Here is a 15,057-nt window from a genome sequence, read left to right as displayed (position 1 = left end):
AAGCAGCCATAGACAATATGGAGTGGGTGTAGTTATGTTCCAATAAATTTTATTTGTAAAACAAGAGGCAAGCTGGATTAGGCCTGAGGATTGTAGTTTGCCAATCTCTGCTAAGCAAACAAAGCCAGATAGTTAAGACTACATATGATATGGTTCCATTTATATTGAAGTGCCAGAAAAGGCATATTTATAGAGAAAAAAAGAAGCCCATTAGTCGTTGCATATGGCTGGGCATGGAGCTGGAGGAGTGGAGATTGGCTACAAAGCAAATTTGAGGGTGATGAAATAGTTCTAAAACTGCTTTGTGATTATTGTTGTCCAACTCTGAAAAGTGGTTAAAACTTACTGAATTTTACCCTTACAATGGATGAAGTTAAGGGAATATAAATTACACCTCAGTAAAGATGAAAAACAGTAAATAGGTATAAAAGACTGGTGAGTTTTCCATGATGTGTCATGAAGGTGTTATACACATGATGTGTATAACAGTGGCTAGAAAAAGGATAGGAGTATATGGGCGAAGACTAAAAGTAAAAATAAGAATTGGCATTTGACAAAATGCTGAAAAGTGAAAGCCATTGTTGAATATCAATACTTTATAAAGTTAAATACTACTTGAATGTTTTTAAAAAATAGCTTGACCTGCTTCCTTTTCATAGCATCAAATTCAACTGTGTTTTTCCAGAGTCACATACATGCTTTCTCCCTCAGATAATTTGCATCCAGATTTCTCATTAAGATGTCAGTAAAATCGCCCTAGCTGGCATAGCTCAGTGGATTGAGCACAGGCTGCGAACCAAAGTGTTGCAGGTTCGATTCCCAGCCAGGGTACATGCTTGGGTTGCAGGCCATAACCCCCAGCAACCGCACATTGATGTTTCTCTCTTTCTCTCGTGCGCGCGTGCTCTCTCCCTCCCTCCCTCCCTTCCCTCTCTAAAAGTGAATAAATAAAAAAAAAAAAAAGATGTCAGTAAAATCACCTGTATAATCTGCCCACTTTGCTTCAAGCTTGTGAGAATGAAATGTGAACTTATTTCAAAGAAATAAATAAGTAAATATACAGGGTTTGGCACAAATAATGCCCCCTTTTTAATTACAAAATCATAAGCATGTAATTCTGTAACATAACAATATCACACTCAAGCACACCATATGACATTTTAGGTGAAATGTTCAAATAAAAACTATGAATTATTACACCCATATTATCATCCTCAAACCACACTCAAGCAGGCCTTACTTCTGCCAGACCCTGTATTCTAGCTATGTTTAAGCCAAGGAAGACCCCTGCAGGCCCTGAATAGAAAGGAATTCTTGGTGGTTAGTGGACGTTGATACTGCCTGCCTCACAGACTGGGTCATGTTGGCTGGGGCTTAAGGAAGGATTTTAAAGCCAAATTTAAGAGCATGTGGATTCTTAAATATTTTAAGAGTACTAAATGCATCTTGCAAATGGCAGCAGATTGGAACTGGGATCTCTGCATAAATTGGGTACTTTGTTTCTAGGCAGTAAATCTGGACCTGAAATAACTTCATGTGACACTATCAGTGCTTTCCTGTGGGCCAGAGAGGCAGCGATGCAAAAATGGAAATAGTAATCGTATGTTGTATGGGGGGTGGCATCTGCAGTAGAGCTCTACCAATGTGGGTCCACAGCCCCCCTCATCCTAATTTAATACCTGCACTGGAGCTGTGCCTTCCCAGAGGGCTCCTCTGAGCAGCCATGAAACAATATGGCAGGAAGAGCTCACGAAGGGTAAAAGCCCCACATGAGGCGAGCTTGCAAGCAAGTATTTTAGGGAATGTAAGGAACTTTGTTGCCATAAAAGATGGCACATATTTAAAATAAAATCACTTACATCTGGGGAAATAAGGATAAGACAAAATCTCACAAAAGAACCTAAAAATAAAAATGTTTAGAATTTAAAATTAAATAGTAACTTGCAGTGAATATAGGAATAAATAAGAACACGCGGAATGAAAAAGGTCAATTTGCAAACCTGGTAACTAGCAAAAGTTGGTGAAATAAAAAACTCTTTGGTAGCTCTGGCTGATGTGGCTCAGTGGATAGAGTGCTGGTCTGCAAACGAAAGGGTCGCTAGTTTGATTCCCAGTCAGGGCACATGCCTGGGTTGCAGGCCAGGTCCCCAGAAGGGGGCATGCGAGAGGCAACCGCACATTAAAGTTTCTCTCCCTCTTTTTCCCTCCTTTCCCCTCTCTCTAAAAATAAATCTTTTTTTTTTTAGAAAAAAAACTCCTTGGTAGATTAAACTGACATAGCAGAAGAGAGAATTAGTGAATCAAAAGACTCAACTGAGAATTCAAAGTCAGGATGAGTCATTCATCTAGAATATAAACAAAATGGAACAGCGGTAAACATGAAAGAGAAATTAAGAAACATGGAAAATAGACCAAGTTAGGAGTTCCAGAAAGTAAGCCTAGTAAGCATCTGGGAAGAGAAATTTTTTTAAAGGTGACTATTTGCTAGATTTGAAGGGCCATGTGTACCTTTATATTGAAAAAGCCCACCAGTTCCAAGGAGGAAAAACAGGACAATGAAAAAATTCCCACCCTTAGGTGTACTGTAATGGAATTGTAGATTGAGGACAAACACACACACACACACACATAACCTTCTTGCAATTCAGAAAAAAGGCAGATTACCTACAAAGAAATGGCAGATTATCGATGCATTTATCACAAACTATAATTGATGCCAGTATAGAGTGAGGTGGTTGTGGTCTGTGTCTGTGTTGAGGAAACGAGTTCAAGTGAGGCATCATTTTCCTGTGTGAAAAGATGACTTGTCTTCCTTTGGATTATGTTTACTGAAGGGTTGGTGACCGAACCTTTGATTAGATTTTACAAGCTAAAAAAAAAGTACATGTGTACTTTTCCATTGGTTAGATAAGTGGCTCCCTGTTTATATAGCACAATTTAAAATTAAATTAATTTGTACAGCATACCTAGGTTTAAGAAGTCTGCTAAGTAAATGATATTTAATTAATACTTGTCACTTTTTATGGTACTTGCTTTCTATACATTTAGCAGAGGTGAAAGAAGAAAACTAAATAAAAATTTAAGATTGTTTAGCATACATCATCAGCCTTTGATGGTACTGCGTTCATTCATGGAATAATACCAGAGAACAAGACTATATGCTCCATGTCATATAAAGCACCTAGAATTTCAAAAGAAACTGCAGACAACAATCTACTTCTTAAGGAGCTTAATTACATATTAGGAAAAGCAACTCAGACTTTAAGGACTTAATCACGAAAGGATTTAATATTAACTCCGACTGTCCTTATTCAGTGAGAGAAGTTTGTTTCCTGTCCGTGGTGCAAAACGAGGAGCTGATCGTTCTCACACGCCTGTGATCTTTTTAAGTGTGCATGCTCTCCGACCCCTGACATAGTCAAAGCTTCTAACTGCTTCCGTGGTCATAGCTACTCTTCTTCTCCCAACTAGGGCCTGCTACAGCTGGGTGACTTCATGGGTGAAGGGATCCTGGAAGCTCCTTTTCTGTTTCTTGCTCACCTCCTTCCTAACTCCATAGCTACTGTGTCCGACCCCTCTGGAGTTGGCGTGAGGGGGAGAGAGGGAAAGGTAAGGGGACAGAAATGTTCCTACTTGACTGGTACGGTTGTAAGATGCCTTTATATTCCCTGGGCTTGATAGATTCTTAAACCTTTCTTTTGTGATTTCACAAGTTCTTTGAAGGTCCCTTCTTACCACACATCTCTGACCTATAGTTCTGTCTTTATGAGTCAGCGAGGCTCTTACTCTCCTTCACCTCCAGAATTGTAGAAATAGAATTTACTTCCCTGCTGCTGAGCTCTGTTCAGCTTTCTAGGTGGCCCTCTTGCACAGGACCGAAGACAGCCCTCCACGATGACTCTAACACTCACATATCCCAAATAGTTCTTGGGAAACCCTCACATATTTTTTGTCTGGTTAATGTCTAGGAGTTTAGGATGCATCTAATACAACATTAAATCTCTGTTATCCTAGCTCAACATTTTCAGTATGTGGCATGGGTGTCAGATACCAATTCATCCTGACCCCTTATCTATGGGGAACATACATCAGTCATTCAAGTTGTTCCATTAAAACTCCTCTCTCACCCCAGCCGACGTGGCTCAGTTAGTTGGAGAGTTGTCCTGTGAACCAAAAGGTCACAGGTTCAATTCCCAGTCAGAGCACATACCCAGGCTGTGGGTTCATTCCCTGGTCAGTGTGTACGAGAAGGCAACCAATGAATGTCTGTTTGTCTGTCTGTCTCTCTCTCTGCCCTCCCTCCCTCCCTTCCCCACTCCTTCCCCCATAAAAGCAATGACAAAAATGTCCTCAGGTGAGGTTAAAAAAAACAAATGAACTCCTCTCTCCAATTGAGGCAAAGGAGGAAGTACACCCTCTCAGGTCTTGGATTTGATTTTTTTTCCTGCTTACAGCCTACAAAGTTTGTCTTTTACTATTTCATGGATGCTGGCAGAGGCATGAGACTCCTGGTTTGGAGACAGTGGACTTCAGCACAGCAAATCTCAAAACTATCAAGTTTGCATTTGTTCGCCTGAACTCCAAGTCACATGGGGTGATGGGGAGGGCTCAAACAGATGCCTACACACACAGTAGATCACATTACAGGAGAGAAACACAGAGCTTGGGGAATCCACTGTTTTTATAGTAAGCAGTAAGCAAACCTTTTTATCCCAGTGGGTGACATTCTCAGAGAGAACAAAAATAATACATGTGGTATCGTTGTTTAAATTCTTTTTACTATTCTTGATTGTTATAAAGATAAATTGTAAAAGCTGGGTTTACTATTCTTAAGTTCTTCAGAGGAAATAAAGAAAAAACATGAATTGCTTCCTTATCTCAGCCCTCCTCATTATTAAGAGTTTTTGTGGTACTACTTGTAGGAGTAAGTGAAATGATTAGGGATGTTTCTCATGCCTGATCAGATAGTAATTATTATATATTATTGATAGGGACTTCCCTTTTTAAGTAAGAAAAATTAAAGTTTCCTTATAGTTTACTAAGAGTATACCTTCCGCCCTAACATTCTTTTAGTGTTTGGTATTTAAAAAAATTTTTTCCCCTGGCTGGCATAGCTCAGTGGATTGAGCGTGGGCTGGGAACCAAAGTGTCCCAGGTTTGATTCCCAGCCAGGGTACATTCCTGGGTTGCAAGCCATAACCCCCAGCAACCGCACATTGATGTTTCTCTCTCTCTCTCTCTCTCTCCTCTCTCTACTTTCTCTCTCTCTCTCTCTCTCTCTCTCTCTCTCTCTCTCTCTCTCTCTCGCTCTCTCCCCCCCTCCCTTCCCTCCCTAAAAATGGATGAATAAAATCTTTAAAAAAAATTTTTTTTTCTCATACTATAGTCGGGGAAAATAATTGCAGTATTTTCTGTGGACCCAAAAGACAACAATCTGTAGAATTTGATTATCCCTTTGCAATCAAAGGAATTATGTGATAAATCTTTTAAAAGTACATGTATTAATAATATATCTGTCTCAATTCATATCCAGTTGAGTTCTAAAGATATTTTATAATTTTTCATTATTTAAAGTTGTATCCAATAGGCACAGTTTTTAAGGTGGTACAAACTGCTTATCAAAAAAATAGAAACTTATCAGTAGGTTAGTATGTAGTCAGTTAATTGCTTCATCACGTTTTCGTTCATGTTTATTCCAGTTTCACATCTTGCAATATCTCCAACATTAAGAAAGGAAGTTACTTTGCTAAGTGGTTGAGATTATGAGTCAATACATAGTGACTGGTTAGTTATTACAGTAGAACATTAACCTAGTATTACTTTCTGTAGTGTTGGTAGGTAATAGAAAGAGGTTATGAATTAAAGACTAAAGGATTGTGCCTGCCATTTACTAGCTGTGTTACATTGCAAAAGGTACTTCATTTTTTGGAGTTGTTTCCTAGTCTGTAAAAGAGGTACAGTCTGTGGGATAAAGTGGGTTTGTGACCTAAGTGTACTTTAAATCCTAGTCCACACTGTTAACATGCCTCTGTTGAAAACGTGCCTGCTCTGTCTGTGGGGATGTGTCTCCGTGCGGGAGTCTGTGCGTCTGCCCCTGAGATAGCTGCTCTGCATGAGTCTGTGGGCAGGCAAGGGTACCTGTGGAGATGTGAGGTTGATGGTCTTGCAGGTGACCTCTCCTTCTGCATACGTGTGTGCTTGCACGTGCATGTGCTCCTTATACTTGCACGTTTGTTCATGCCTATGCCTTTCTACCTCTGTTTCCTCACCTGTAAGATGGGGATAATAATAGTACCTATTTCATGTTCTTTTATTGAAAATTGAATGTGATGGTTCCCACAAAAACAAATAGCAAAGTGCCCTCTTCCTGGTATTAAACTACTTTACTTTTCATTTTTTCCTTTTCTTCCAAAAGCCCCAGGATCCTGCCTCCCTTCCTGTGGCTGCCTTTGAAGTTCAGATTTCTCATTTCCCTGGCCTACCATGGAAGAGCATTCATTCTGGGAAACATGTCCCTCCCTTTCAGTACCTGAGGCAAAAGTACTCAACCAGTCTTTTGAGACTGAGTTTAGTTTTGTTTTTAATTGTTAAGAATAGTGGGGAAACCAAGACAAAACTAGCAAACAAGAGCCATCCTTTCAGGTTTTCAGAAATGGACAGTGAAATGTGTTCCTAGTTCTCAGATTTTCAGTGGAGCCAGTCTCTGATTTTTCTTTGAGTCCACAATAATTTAGTCATTTCTTTATGAAGATTTATGCTAATTCTTCTCTGCACAATCATTATTTCTTCCTCGTGACCTAGGGTCACTTGTCCCCTAACCTTTTAAAACTTTGTAGCTCTTGTGCTTGAGACCCTTTCATGTTTAAAGAGAGCTCATCTCTCCTTCCTTAATTTTTTTCTTTAAGCTTTATTAAGATATAATTGACGTATAAAATTGTATAAGTTTAAGGTATACAGTGTAATCATTTGATGTAGGTATATATTGCAAAATCATCACCACAATAAGGCTAGTTAACACATCCATCCCCTTTTGTAGTTACAGGGTTGTTGTTGTTGTTTTATGTATACTGAGAACTTTTAAGAGCTGCTCTTTTAACAGCTTCGAAATATACCATATAGAATTGATATTCATCTTACAACTGGGAGTTTGTACCTTTTGACCACCTCCACCCATTTCCTGCCCCTGCCCCCCGCCTCCTGCCCCCCCCCCCCCCGCCCCGCTGTACCTCTGGCAGCCACCAATCTGCTAGCTGTTCCTGTACGTTTTTTCAGATTCCACATAGGAGTGAGATCGTACAGTCTTTGTCTTTGACGGCCATATTTCACATGAGTATTTAGAAACACAAAATAAGATTCATCTGTAGTTTAGTTTTAAAAATCCAGTCAGTGTAACTCAGAATTCCCTTCGTGAAGGAAAGTTGTGCAGTCATTTCATCATAGCAGCCAGGGTGGGTAGGCCCACCACAGTGAGGACCGAGAGCTTCCTTGTGATGCTGTGGGATGGATAGGCTTTAGAGAGGCTGTCTGAGGCGGGGCATCAGAGCTGTGCACGAGGGGAAGCGGTGTGGGGGTGGGGTTCAGTTTCCTCCTGCACCCTTCTCCTAGAGGACACCTCTGTGTCTGCTCTTCCCCTGGTGCTAAGGTTAGGGAGAAAAGGTGGCTATGGAAGGCGATGGGGTCTTGAGCATTAAAGGGAAAAGAGAAGAGACATTCGAAGTGAAAGTTGTAGAAGGCAAGAGCATCTGCAGTTCTGTTATGCAGCTCTGCCCCTCTTCTGAACATGGAGTAACACAGGAGCCTCCTGTACTCTGAAGCAAAGGGGAGGGTTTATGGCATCTTACTTTCGTTTCACATAGTTCTTGACAAAAAAATTTGCTTTCTGTGTGTGTGTGTGTGTATTACATATATACTATATACTATATACTATATACTATATATATAGTATATATATATATGAGGATGAACTTTTACCCTACTGCATTGTAAAGATTACAGGAGTATAACCATGTTATATTCCAAAGATGAACAGTATTGTGTGAAAGCTATAAGGTTGCATGCTTTAATTTGGCATTCCTACAAAAGTAAGGTATATCATGATGTATATGTACATTTTGTTTTCAGGAGTTTATTAAAGCTGTTTAGAACAAAAAGTTTTGTGGCTTATTTTGATGTTTTAAGCTTATTCTTAAAGATATTTTTTAAATGAAAAAATACAAAGTGCCTGATTAATCTCTAAGCATTATGGACTCTTCTCTACATGTACAAGCTCTTGCAGGTTTCAAAATACCACTAAACATTATTAATACTCAGAAAACACTTAATTTTATATTTCTATCCTAATTAAATGACTTGTACAATTTGAAATTTCATTTTTTATTATAGGAATAGTCTGTCTTGATTTATAATTACCTATTATTTTGATACCTTTTCTCATGAAAATTAATGAAGAAAGTTATGTCATTACAACAGCACAAGGAACACAAATAATAACACAGATAATCTTACTGGTATATCTTTGCAAGGATGTTTATGAGAGGTCCATAAGCTACAAAGAGCTTTAAAAAACTAAAACATAAACATCTCAATATTAAAAAGGATATAAATTATTCCTTGGTTTAGGTGCTTTATATCCTTCCATGCTATTTCTCTTCTATTTGCCACAGATAAAAATAAGTTTTCCTGGCAACCTGTATCCTTTTTCCCTTGAGTTTTAATAACCACTGTCTAATTTGCTTTTTATTGCCATGGTTATTCAAGGTAAGTATTTAGCTAATAGTAAAATACATTATATTTTTGCCTTATGTCTGAGAAAATCAGTATATTTCACAGACTTTGTATGTACACTTTGCCTAGTAGGTAACATAAAAATGGTTTGTCAAAGAATAACTGTTAATTAATGTAATCTTTTCTACAAGTAATACCAATATTAAATAACTTCCCTCAAATTGCTAATGATACCCTTTAAAGTGCTCGGGAATATTTTATTTCTGGTCTAGCCCATTTTAAGCAGATTATACTTTACCTAAAATATATTAGTAATTTAATGAATTCCAAGTGATATTGTAGTAAATGACTTTTCTTTTAAGCCTGGGTGTGTTACCATTCCATTTAGGAAAATCAACCCTTATATTTGTTTTTAAAATTTGTATGATTATAGCCAAGTGTCTGCCAATGAATGAATGGATAAAGCAGATGTGGTATATGCACGATGGAATATTTATTATTCAGCCATGAGAAAGAAGGAAATCCTGCCTTTTGCAACAATCTGGGTGAACCTTGAGGGTATTATGCTAAGTGAAATAAGTCTGATGGAGAAAGACAAATACTGTATGATATCAATTGTGTGTGGGGCCTAAAAGAGCCAGAACTCATAGAAACAGAGACTGGAGTGGTGATTACCAGAGCTGGGAGTTGGACACAAGATGAATAAGTTCTGGGGATCTAATGTACAGCATTTTCATTATAGTTAATGATACTGTATTATTACATACTTGAAAGTTGCTATAAAGTAAATCTCAGATGTTCTTACTACAAAAAAAAAACAATAATTATGTGAGGGATGGAGGTGTTAGCTAATGCTGTAATGGTATCATTTTGCAAATGTGAATGTAGTGACTTGACATGTTGCACACCTTAATCTTACAGAATGTTTGTGTCAGCTTAGCTCAGTTAAGCTGGAAAAGAGAGTAACAGTAGTGTAACTAAAGAGTAATGTATAGTAAAATATTAAGTACTAATAAGTTGCTAATACTCTGTGCTTTGACTTTTCTCACCACTATAGAATTTATAATTTTAAAGCATTTAATAATTAATAGAGCAGGTCATATTTGTTTATATAAGACCAGAGTTTAGAAACTAATGTCCATATTTAAGAGATTGGGTTTGATTTTTAATCAATAGGCAAAAGACTAAGTTTTTCACCTTAAAAAAATGTTTAAAGAGGAAGATATTTCTGGGGTTACCAAGGCAAAATCTGAAATAATTTGGGGAAATTTAGTCTATGTATTTACCAACAACATTATGTAAATTGTACAAGTGAAGCATTTGTAGCATTTATTTATTTCTTATTTTCAACAGTCTTAATCATAAAAACTTGGGAGAAAATATATCATTATAGTGAAATATTCTCTGTGAAACCTTTGAGAAAAGTGTATCTATTAATATCCCAAAGTTAAATAAGCACTTAAAAATTAGTAATCACTTTTGTTCTCTTTTTCCTTCTCCTTCCCTCTCTCCGAAGCAGATTGCCAAACTGAGGCAGCAGCTACAACGCAGTAAACAGAGCAGTCGGCACAGTAAGGAGAAAGATCGGCAGTCACCGCTCCATGGCAACCATATAGCCATCAATCACACTCAGGTAGGCTAACTTCTTGTCTTAATTTGAGTAATTTCTTTTAAAGGGTTCATTATAAAGGGAGAAGCTTATCATTTCTTAATGGAATTTTTAAAAAGATGTTTGTTTGTTTGTTTTTAGAGAAAAGGGAAGGGAGGGAGAAAGAAAGGGAGAGAAATGTGAATGTGTAGTTGTCTCTCACATACTTCCTACTGGGGACCTGGCCCGCAACCCAGGCACGTGCCCTGACTGGGAGTTGAACTGGCAACCTTTTTCTTCGCAGTCTGGAGCTCAATCCACTGAGCCACACCAGCCAGGGCAGAATCTATCATTTTAGGATTTTAAAAATTAATAATGTAAATCCCTAAATCTACTAAGTTACCACTGTTTAAATTGTGTAAGAAGTTTTTGGTTTTTGTGTTTTATAAGTCAAATGCCTAGTCGTCTTTTAATAACAGATAATAGTGGAGTATAGTGGTCTCGAGGATGATTAATACTGGCCTGGGCTGACATCCTAACTCATTCACTTATGATGCAACTATGGGAATTATCTCATTTCATCTTCCTAATAGTACCTTAACCCATCCAGCTCTATATCTCTTTATATAGTTTACCCCTGTTTTGCATATGAAGAAATTGAGGATTATAGTTCTGTTGTGTTTTCCCCCTAGGAACATATACTAACATATCCCATAGAACAAAATTTGGGAAAGGCTGATCTGACCAAACTTACTTACAAATATTTATGTCAATTTTAGTAAATAAAATACAGTAGTAGGCAGGAGAAACCCAAGTAATACATGAAAACCAGTCCAACTAGGGGTTGTTTCACAAAATTAAGAATAAGTCAAAATTAGGAAATGTATTAGGTTAATTCATTGCATCAGAAGGTCAGAATAGATGCTAAAAAACTCTTGATAGAAACTCAGCGGTACCCTGGCCTGCTGGGTCAGTTGTCTGGAGCATTGTACTGTGTATCAAAAAAAATTGTTGCGGGTTCACTCTCTGTCAGGACTTGCACGGGAGGCAACAGATTGATATTTCTCTCTCACATCAATGTTTCTCTCTCTCCCTCCCTCCCTTTCTCTCTCTCTAAAAGCAGTGAAAAAATATCCTCAGGTGAGGATAAAAAATTAAAACATAGGATACATCCTAATGTGGCACATGTAGTGAGACCCTACCAATAAAATATTGGAAACATTGCTCTTACAGTAAAAATCAAGTCAGAGATGTCTGTTATTTGCTAGTGAAATAGACAGCAGTGAGAAAAAGAAATAATTATCACTGTCAGCATGTGAGATTGTTGTATACTTAGACAATCAAAGTGCGTGTGCTGAACTGTTAAAACTAAGAATAGCTACAATGAAAGATACTGATAATACCAAGTGTCGATGAGGATGTGGAACAACTAGAGTGGCCACGCTTTGCTGGTGGGAAACACAGAATGGCACTGCCCCTTTGGAAAACAGATTGGCGTTTTCTTCAGAAGTTAACATGCACTGACCATACAGCCCATCAGTTCCACTCTTTGGTGTCTGTCTGTGAGAAGTGAATCACATATGTCTACACAAAGACGTCTACATCCATGTTCATGGAGGCATTATTCATGAGTCAAAAGGCAGAAACAAATATCCATCAATGTCGTTTAGTGAATAGATAAATGACATTTCCCCCATCTATACAATGTAATACTGTTTAGCAGTAAGGATCTACTGATGCTTACACGGTTGAATCTCAAAAACATGCTAAGTGAGAGAAGTGAGGAGCAAAAGACTGAATACTATATGATTTGTTATATTAAATTCTCAAAAAGGCAAAATTATAGAGACAAAGTATTAGGGATAGGAACTGACTACAGATACAATAGGGAATTTTTCAGAATGATGGAGGGTTCTAAAATGTGATTATACTCATAATTGGATGACTGTGTATATTTGCAAAGCTTAATGAACTGCATACTTAAAATGGGAAGGTTTTATTGTGTGCCATTTATACTTCATCAGAGCTGTGAAACAGACATGCAGTTGGCAAGCAAGCCTCAGACATTTCAAGTGAAATTCCACATATGCCTTCCTTTTTCTTTTTAACCTGATAGAACTAATATATTTTTCTTACTTTATTTCAAGCATCTTTTCCCTGAGACCCCAACACATTTATAGTAGGTCTGTTGTTGACTTAACATGAAAGACTTACATGCTTGTTCCCAATTTACGTAGAACTTTTTGCCTTGTGGTTATGTACAAAAATGATTATCTTTTGCTCTACATACTGAACTGTTTGTAGGTGAAATGTGAAGTCTAGAATGTTCTTTAAAATACTCCAAGAATGGAAAAAAATAGATGTCTAGATAAAACAAGATTGATTGGCAAATGTTGATAATTTTTGAGGCTGGATGATGTGCACCTGAGGATTCATTATGCTATCCTGTGTAATTATGTTTACGATTATAGTTTTTCATAATAAAAAGAAAACACTGAGAACTTACTACAATGATAAGGTAAAATACAAACATACAAAATTCAGTAGTTTTCTCATATACTAGTAAACGTACACTCCTGTATCCTCTGACCCCAGATCCGGGGGTGGATTTCTTCACAACAGCCTGTGCCCCAACTCTCCAACACAAACAGAATGTTCCACAGTCAAATTGTGGTACTAACTGCCTGGAGTGAGCACAGACCTCGCAGGTCGGTCCTCAGCCCCACAGACTGCCCCCAACTGCAGGTCCCAGTTACAAGTCCCAGGTTGTCATTGTACTTCTGACCAGATGGCTATAAAAAAGGGATTCCCACAGCCCCTTCTTCAGTTCAGTAATTTGCTGTAATGGCTCACACACTCAAGGAAACACATTTATTGCTTTTTTTCCCATGATATAATAAAGGATACAGACGAACAACTAGATGAAGAAGGACATAGGGCAAGGTCCGGAAGGGTACCGAGTGCAGGAACTTAGGTCCCCATGGAGTTGGGGTGTGCCACCCTTTTGGCACATGGACATAGATTTCTGTTCACCAACCTGGAAGGTCTCTGAACCCGTAGTTGAGGAATTTTTATGGAGGTTTTGTCACATGCACATGATCCACTATTAACTCAATCTGCAGACCCTCTCCCCTCCCCAGAGGATTGGGGGTGAGGCCCAGAGATCCAAGCTTCTTTCCAATGATGGCTTGGTGTTTCTGGTGCTTAGCCCCCAGTCCGAAGGTGTTCAGCAGCCCACCGAGAGTGGCCTCATTAGAACAAAGGAGTCTTGCTCCTATTACCCAGGAAATTTCAAGGGATTTAGGAGCTCTGTGTCCGAGTCGGGGGCCGAAAAACAAGTATAGGAACAAAAGATGCTCCCAGCACCCCCGCCACTCAGGAAATTATAAGAATTTTAGGAACTTGGGTCAGGAACCAGGGGCAGAAACCAAATATATATTTCTTACTATGTCACAACTGGCAATAACATGTCAGTATAAATAATGAAATACATAAAATGCCTAGAATTAAACCTAAAAGAAATATGAAAATCATAAGACTCTATTGAGGTTATGAAATATAAAATAGAGATATAAATGGGAAGTCTTAATACATTCGTGCATGAGAAAACTTAGTGTTTTTAAATAATAATTTCCCCCAAATTAATGTACAAACTGAGTTCCAATGAACATTTAAAAGGAATTGTTTTATTATTTGAAAAGTTGTTTTCAAGGATCATGTGGAAGAGTAATGGTAATTAATAGAAAAGGCTTTCCCTGCAAGATACCAAAATGTACTATAAAATTTACAACAATTACTCCAACAAAGAGCCAAACAAAAATACAACAAATTTACAACAAAGAGCTCCAACAAAGTGGAGCTCTTTATCAGCTAACCGCTCAAGGAAATAAAAATAGACTCCATAAAGGAGTGTTGGGGCAATTTGATTACTATGTGGGAAAAGTAATATTACTTCACATCATACACAAAAAGAAATCATAATAGGGTATGTAAACGGGAAAAAACAGCAAAGTTCTAAAAGAAATATATGTGACACTAAAGTAAGCAGCAGATGGATGACACAGCTACCACTTGAATATGAGAAGACCTTGTGCAATACAGACACAAAGGGCAGCAATGTACAGATGGCAGGAGCACAGCACTGAGTGTGGGAAATGTTCAAGCACCAATCAGTGATGAGCAGTTCCCCCATTATGAAGCGTATATTTCACCTTTAATTACCAGAATGAGGCAGAGATCATTTGGTATTTTTATTTTTACCTGTTCCTCTCTATTTTTCTTTCCTTTCTGTTGTATAAGTTTCTTGATTATCAAAAGGCTTGTTTTTTGGCATCCTCACAACTATGAGAGGTGATGAATTTTTGGGAATTCATCACCTCCCATAGAATTTTTGAAAACAGCCTAAGGCTTATGTGAGTGTTGTTGAACTTCACACGGTGGTAAACAGACCAAGAGTTAAGTGTTGTTGAACTTAATATGGTGGTGTTGCCACAAGACTTAGTAATCCAAAGGTTTTCTCAAATGATGGCAAATGGAAATGGAAAATACTTGCAGGTCTTTGTTTCAGTGCAGGACACACACACAGAGCTGTTGAGTAGAGTCACATGACACAATTAACTTAATGATTTCGACTGTGCTTTTCCAGTAAAAACACCCTGAAACAAATTAAACAGTGCAGAAGACTCTGTCTGCCATTCTGCCTAACAGTATACACATCATGCAATTATACCTATACACTTGCGTAA

General features: G+C 38.0%; 1 protein-coding gene and 1 long non-coding RNA gene across 6 annotated transcripts in view; both read left to right on the top strand.

The window, feature by feature from the left end:
• Window positions 1–15,057, top strand: part of GLCCI1 (glucocorticoid induced 1) — a 96,699-nt gene that overhangs the window by 61,019 nt on the left and 20,623 nt on the right. For 2 of the 5 annotated variants that reach the window (XM_036010312.1, XM_036010315.1), the window contains exons 4-5: window positions 3,472–3,609; window positions 10,241–10,357. In XM_036010312.1, coding sequence (XP_035866205.1) covers window positions 3,472–3,609; window positions 10,241–10,357 — 255 coding nt within the window. The remainder of the gene's footprint in view (window positions 1–3,471; window positions 3,610–10,240; window positions 10,358–15,057) is intronic. The other 3 variants (XM_036010313.1, XM_028526215.2, XM_036010314.1) reach the window with 3 other exon arrangements.
• On the top strand, window positions 11,432–14,834 carry LOC118496967. The gene is made up of 2 exons (XR_004899506.1): window positions 11,432–14,733; window positions 14,766–14,834. It is a non-coding gene; the product is annotated as an uncharacterized LOC118496967 (long non-coding RNA).

The sequence above is a fragment of the Phyllostomus discolor genome, chromosome 10, assembly GCF_004126475.2.
Source record: "Phyllostomus discolor isolate MPI-MPIP mPhyDis1 chromosome 10, mPhyDis1.pri.v3, whole genome shotgun sequence".
NCBI classification, from domain to species: domain Eukaryota; kingdom Metazoa; phylum Chordata; class Mammalia; order Chiroptera; family Phyllostomidae; genus Phyllostomus; species Phyllostomus discolor.
The sequence above is the reverse complement of the archived record's forward strand: the minus strand, read 5'-3'. Positions and strand labels throughout refer to the sequence as shown.